Source organism: Alosa alosa, chromosome 3 (genome assembly GCF_017589495.1).
Source record: "Alosa alosa isolate M-15738 ecotype Scorff River chromosome 3, AALO_Geno_1.1, whole genome shotgun sequence".
NCBI classification, from domain to species: Eukaryota; Metazoa; Chordata; class Actinopteri; order Clupeiformes; family Clupeidae; genus Alosa; species Alosa alosa.
In genome coordinates this window covers 26103852-26111167 of record NC_063191.1, presented here as the reverse complement: position 1 = coordinate 26111167, position 7316 = coordinate 26103852, and the positions used below count along the sequence as shown (strand labels likewise).

Here is a 7316-nt window from a genome sequence, read left to right as displayed (position 1 = left end):
TCCCACATGACAGGCTGGTCACACCAGCATGTCCACCTGGTGGCCCAACCAGCAAGACCAGCAAGAGCTGGACGAAAACCAGCAGACAAGCTAAAACCAGCTACCAGCTAGCATAAGATGGTTTCTAGCTGTTTTTTCAGCAGGAAAAAAGAGAGAAAGAACTTGATGAAAAAATTTCAAATTTATTAAACAGCACCTTCATTCGGAGGCTGGGTTACACAACGGTAATAAACAATAACATGATAAATTAAAATAAAACAAAGCATGTGTTTAAAAAAGAGGTATGACAACTGTGGTCAAGTGAAAGAGTTGGTCGCATTGAAGTGGTCAGTGTCCAGAGCGATGTACTCAAGCTGGAAGCCCCCTGCTGTTACGGAGGAGTCCGACAGGAACTTCAGTGTCATGACATTTCCTAGCAACAACATTTTAAAAACATGTTAGTTAGGGTGTATACAAATACAACAAATGTTTAACATTTGATTCATGGCGGATGAGGGAAAGAAAAACAGCCAAGAAGGGAAGAGACAAATACATTGTGAGTCCAATGCAGTCACACTCTCTCTCTCTGTCTCTGTCTCTGTCTCTGTCTCTGTCTCTCTCTCTCTCTCTCTCTCACACACACACACACACACACATACAAACACATACACACAAAAGTATTATAACCCACATATTGTGTAAAAGGATACCTGTACTAATGAAGTCCTCGGGTAACTCATCTCCACAGAACCTATAAAATAGATGGCAATGTTTTGTTGAGAATTTAACCTTTTTTAAATCAATGTCAATGTCAGTCACACCCAGGGGCTGCTCTGAGTCCTACTTTTCTGAGGTCTGGGAAGGCTCAGTGGAAGCAGCAGAGTGATTTTTTTATTTAGTAATTATAATTAGCTGTATAGAGGTGGTGATGCCAACGAGTATGAATTTTCGAGGGTGGTGGACCAACTATGTGGTCAAAGTTGTGGAAAACTCAACACAGGCCAGGGATGTAGTGGAGGCTAAACTTAAATAAACACAGCTTGTCCACCTCTGAAAATAGGTCATTCAATTGCAACTTTTAACATTCAAAAATCCCACTGTATTATCCACACTCATAATATGTACAATCATCAACAACACATAGGAACCATTTAATACCAATGGTATTGTTATAACATTGGACAATAACTTTCACCATCATCAAACATGCTCTGAATGCCTTTAAAAAAAATCTGCAGTACCACCTCACCGTGACCACAGAATTCATAGTTTACTCACCTTTTATTTTACCACTACTACACCCTATAGACCCTTAGAAATGTCATGGAAGCATGGAAATGTCAAGCAACTCATCTCCCTACTTCTTTTGTGTGGTCTTAGCACTCATGTCAGTATTTATAATTTTTTATATAATTTAGGTTGATATAAATGAGCTAAATCCCTAAACCAATTAGAATCCCATGGTACAGGTACAATGTGAGTTGGCTGTGAATGTGTGAACATATTGCAAGGCTACACACTACTGCTAATGGTTACATTTCTGTGCTGATTTTGACAAGCTGAGTAGTAGAGTTGCCACACTTTGTACAATTCACCTTCCAGCAAATCCGGAGACATCATCATAGCTATCATAGATCTCGAGGTAGTCGCTGAGACAGGCCATGTCATCCTCAATGTCAAAATCCAGGAAGTGCAGACGGACCCTCTGACCAAAACGAACACGGAGATGCCAGTAGCAGATCTGCTCGTCTGGGTACTCCTCAGGGTACCCGGGCGTGTTCAGCACCTTCTGGGGGTCTGTGTGGACTCCTCCACATTCCTTTGCTGTGAAGAGGAGATGGGGAAATGGATGACATTAGTTAGCTGGACATGCACTGGACATGTGGGCACCAAACCCATGGCGGGCTGTATTTGTGAACACAAATGTTGGAGTTATTTGCCCCGGTGCTAAACACAGATGATCCCCGGGTGAATTGTGACACAAAGTCTAAGTACTGAACACAACTAACAGTACTGATTTTACAAATGTACAAAAAAATACATCAGGACTATGTGTGTTACTAAATGCATAAATACCACAATTTATACTACCCTGTGCGTTCAATACATGTGACAAATCGTCAAGTTGGAAAAAGTATACATCAAAAAGTATTTTGTATGCCTCCACAAATGTGTGCAAAAAATACAGATGATAGCCTTCACTGGACAGTGAACACATGAAGTGTGTTCTGTTTTTGGTCATTTGAATTTGAGTGAAATATTACATTTTCCATATGCAGTCTGAAATACAAACCCTTTCTTGGTTAAGTTGCAAATGAACTCCATATGTGTGTTGTGACCTCAATAGCTTTCCAGGGGGTAGAGACAGACTGCTGGGTACTTTTCTCCCCATTTCCATTGTTTGCCAGAAATGCAAACCAAACATTCTCTCTATCAAAGAACCCAGAAGAAAAACACCATACTCTTGGCAAACTTGAGCAATTCACTCATGGGATTTTATCCAAGGGGGATATATGACCTCTTCAGTCACATCTGGTGCCAAGCTCTCTGTATGTGTGTGGTCATACAACAATTACTACACAAATGGGCTGAACTATGGATACCTCGCTGGTATAATGTTATAAGCTACATACTGTACTTGAGACAACAGTGCCATTCTGTTTTCACCACAGTGTTCCATTCTCTCCCACTCCAAAATGCCTTAATGTAATGGGTGCAAGAGAGACCTAATTGCAATACGGTCTAATTTATAATGTGGGCAAAGTGTAAAGTCTATTGTCTATCAAAAGATAATTTAATAACGAAGCAAAATCTATTTGATACCTCAATACAATGAGTGAGATCCTAAACCTAAACGAATCAGCTCAATGCTCACACACACACCACACAACAGTTTTAGTTCAAGCACAAGACACTTTGCTCATTGTGTGACTTTGCCCGTAGGGAGCAAAGTCTGGGAGCAAACTTCCAATCTATCATCCCAAATACTACAGACTACAGATAATTAGTTGACCACAGGGTAGTTTTACTCTGGCTGACATCTCTCCACTTAATAAAACATATCACATACTTCATGGTGAATTTCGAGGAAAAATATTCATGTCTAATTCCAGCTGGCTGGGCAGTAGCATCTTGGAAAGAGAAAGTCACTTTCATGATGTACCACAAAATCTCCCTGATCTAGTAAAACTTTCACTGGCAACTTCTTAGACACTGCACATAAAACAAATGCACTCATCTGGGTGGTTTTCAGATACACCCTTACAGGAGGGACTGACAGACCTGTAAACATTCCCTTCAGTAGAAAAACACTACTTCTTGTATAAAGTGAAATCTAAGCACACTTGTTACAACAAACTTGGGAGTTCTCAGGGGCATCAAGGATTAGCTCCATTTCTCCTGATTTTAGTGACTCATCCAAAGCTGTGAAATTTATAGGGTCATGTCATTGTTTGTCACGGTGCGTCATTGGTATAAGAGTCATCACATTTCCCCCAACCCTGTGCCACATATTTAAATGTAGACCACAAAGCTCCCTTCTCTGGAAGATGGAAGTGAAGTGATATCAACCTGTGGGTGAGTCTATATCTAAGCAAAATGTAAAACATGCAACAACTCAGCACAAGGTGAAGTTCTTCATGTACATAAAATGTCATAACATTCCTGATTAAGAGATCATTCTAAATCTTTCATCTTCATTTTGTCCCCTAAACATCCCACTCTTACAACATCCTTTCCCCATAACCCCATTCCATAAAAACAGATGGCAGTATGATTTACCACCTGGCGAACAAGTCTGTTGCCCCTGGAGACCCAAAATTGTTTTCACTTGTTTCAAGGCCTCTTGTAATGACTCACATGTGAGCCATAGGCCATCGTAGGTCTTTCGATGCAACGGACATACCTATTCTCCACGTGGAAGGAGACGAACATCGTCTTGAGAAAAGATTTATTACTTCTAAGGCTTCCCACGCAAAACCACAGTCTCTGACCCATGGAATCCATTGGGCCATGCATCACTACCACAACTGCTTCATACCCATTTGTCTCAGTCTTACGCACCATCAGGGTTGTAGCAGTAGACGTCCCACCTTTCGCTCTTGTTCAGCCTGTAGCCGTAGTCGATGATGCCGACCTTTCCGAAACCACAGTTGGCGCCAGCTTTGACTATGGGGTAGCCCACTCGTCCTTTGTCAAACCAGCCCGCAGAACACACATGAAACCCTGGCGGGGCACACAGAGCAAAACATATGATTCTTTTGAATGAAGAGAAAAAGCAGTTCGCCAAGAGATGAGTAACAACTGCTTTTCTCTCTGTTTAGAAAACTCAGTCCTTTCTCAGAAAAATCACTTCTCAGAGGCAGCTATTTATTTATTTTAGAGTCATTATTATCATTGTCAATATTTAGACTCAAGTTGTGGCAGACTCATCACTGCTGTCTTTTCAATTCAACAGTATGAGGTTGTAACCTTATTACTTATTAGTGTTATGCATTGAACACTGCATGTAGGTCTAATACAGGCAGTAGTTTACTATAACGTACATTGGGATATGCTGTATGGAGTCAAACAAAATAAAACCTTTACTTGCAAGACAACCCCATGCAGTAACAGATGCCAGGCTGTGAATTGTGGTTGTCTCTCAGGCAATGTTATAACAAAATACAAGCCCTTCCTGAGTTTACAAAAAGGGGTATAAAACCCTCTTGTTTGAAGGCGCAATCTGGTGAGAACAGGAAATAAGGAATAAAGACCAACCTACTGGGACATCCGCCACTGGCAAGAGACACCAGGAGACAACAAAGCCATTAAGCCTTGTACCCAGAACCTGGATAAGATCTTTCTGGTGTGGGAGTAAAGTGATAACCCAGAGTACATTTATACACTTTTAAAATGAATGTGTTGTGTTGTGTTATTTTCAACACATATTGTGTAACAAATAAAAAAAAGGAAACAACACAAACTGTGTTGTCCCTATCTGGACACAGAGATGTGTCAAAAACAACGGAAGTTGTGTTGTTTTCAACACATTCGTTTTAAGAGTGTATATACTCTGTAAAGAATATAATTTAGTATATAGTAGAATATAGTATAGAATTATATATTAGTAGTATAATTTTGCTCAATACTGGATCTAGTGGGATGGGCATCTGACAAGATGACTCTCTACAGTACATCAATGTCTGACATACTCAACAACTCATTAGAAAAACATTGTGACTAGTTGTTTATCAAAATGTGTACACCCACCCCCCCTCCACCCACCACCACACCCCCAACCCCACCACCACCAACCCACCCACACACAGACACACACCCATATGCACATGTGCGACTTGACTCTTGGTTTATTTTGTCCAATTGTTTACACAGGCAAGACCCAAGTGATGACAGCACTTTGTTTGCTGCCAGATGCATCCAGCGAACCAGGAGGGATACGGACCTATTTGACGAGCTGCCTCCAGCTGTTCGTAAGTGGCCAGAGTCCCCCCCTCGTACTTGCACACAGCCTTGGCCTCCTTGTATGTCAGCTGATATCTCCCCTTTCGAGATTCCCGGTGGTACACTCCTGCAGCTTGTTCTGTTGAAACACATACCGGTACACAGAAAAATCACTTGTCAATTAATGATACCATTGGCCTCAAACAGAGCTTTCTCTGGTCTGTTGATCTAACACAAGCCTCCTGCAAGGAGATTATAGGAGAATAGATCTCTAAAAGCTGAGTGGTAGCAGAGGGATACTCCCAGGATAATTCTGACCAGATAACACAGACATCTCAGTCTCAGTCTCACATAGATTTTCATAAAGGAATTGTCATCTTTATCTAATCTACTCTATTGCAGTTAGAGCAGAACACGTAAGCCAGCAGCTGCCAGGGCATCTCTCCCCTGGCATCTGTGCAGATCTTGGGTCCTTTCAGTGCTGGTGCTGCTGCTGTACGCTTCCTTGAACTCTGTTTTGACATTACGCATGCATGACCTTGTAGAAGTTGGAGCCCTCAGCAAATTAGCAATAAGCCAATCTTTTCCCTCAACCTCCCACTCTGCCACAGCGTGGACCAATTAAAAAGCCTTAGTGTGTTACACCAGTCATGGCATTTCACACACTCAAACAATATAGCCCAGGTGGGTCACATTACGCATTACTAAACGTTTTCCTATAGATTCCAGATGTGTTCTACTCATCAACACATAATTAAGCAAATTAACATAGGCCTATTCTTTCCATAGCAACAGTTGACAGCCTATAGGTTAGCCTACATCCTAAAAAGAGTTTGGTAAGGAGCTGATGACCTTTATCTCCAGATATTATGGCTTGAGATGTGAAGAATCACTACATCATGCAGTTAAAATTAAGTTGAAACATCAGATCTGAGGCACAATGTACAATGTCTTTCTCTAACAAACCATGAATGATTATTATGTTCTGCCAAAGTTGGTAATATACTGTTTTCCTGAGTTAGTGAGTTGTAGTCCACCATGATGTAGTCATTTCCTCATGTTTACAACACCATGTGAAGTGGTAATTTTTGGCAGCACAGAATAACCATAAATGTGTCTCTGTCCTAATGTGTGTCAACATCCCGCATGTCCAAAGACAGACATTACCTTTACACCAACAAAATGTAGTCGCCAACACAGGCAAAACAATTCTTACATTTCTCTAGAAATACTATTTAGGAAAGTTTACTACATGTTAATACACGAAGATCTAATTAATATGCCATTTCTGTAATAGGCTGTTGCTAACATATTTTCTATAGCCCAAAATACATTAAACATTATAAAAACATTTAAGGAAGCACACTGATTACCCAGCCATATGGAGTTATGAAGTATTCCATTCTGGTATCCCCAGCCTTCAATTTCCTTCAGGACTAAGCAGACTGCTACCGCCAGAATCAATGAGCGCATCCTCCTGTTGTAGTCAAACTATGAGCACATGTGTCAGTAGTGAACGGCAGCTGCTGTCGTCCGCGCTGAGCTAATCGGCACATCTGCAACCCAACCTTAAATACGTCTCCCAACCCACCACTACCGGGAACTGTCCCAAACGGAGCGCATGGGGTCTGACGTTGTTCCACAATGGGAGGGACGGTGTAGTTTAACGAGGGTGGGAGAGAAGGGGAAGCCCTAGCGGAACTTCAGTGCCGGTGAAATTCTGCCAAACTTTCGGGAACGTCTGTAGCCTGATGCGAAGCGTACCGAATTTAAGAGGCGCCACTGAAGCAGTAACCTCGCCGTGGAAGATCGAGGCAGACAGCTTTAAGGTTTTAAAATACCCCAGTGTTATCTAATACTGATAACCTATCCTGCTCTCTGATGGACATGTCACC

General features: G+C 41.5%; 1 protein-coding gene across 1 annotated transcript; it reads right to left on the bottom strand.

Annotated features, from left to right (window-relative positions):
- Positions 1 to 162: 162 nt before the first annotated feature.
- Positions 163 to 7087, bottom strand: tnfaip6 (tumor necrosis factor, alpha-induced protein 6). Its single transcript, XM_048238236.1, has 6 exons — positions 6795 to 7087; positions 5423 to 5560; positions 4042 to 4203; positions 1575 to 1803; positions 690 to 730; positions 163 to 412 (listed from the first exon to the last, which is right to left on the bottom strand). The coding sequence occupies exons 1-6, from the start codon at positions 6892 to 6894 to the stop codon at positions 297 to 299; spliced, it is 786 nt and encodes a 261-aa protein (XP_048094193.1). The 5' UTR covers positions 6895 to 7087; the 3' UTR covers positions 163 to 296.
- Positions 7088 to 7316: the final 229 nt, after the last annotated feature.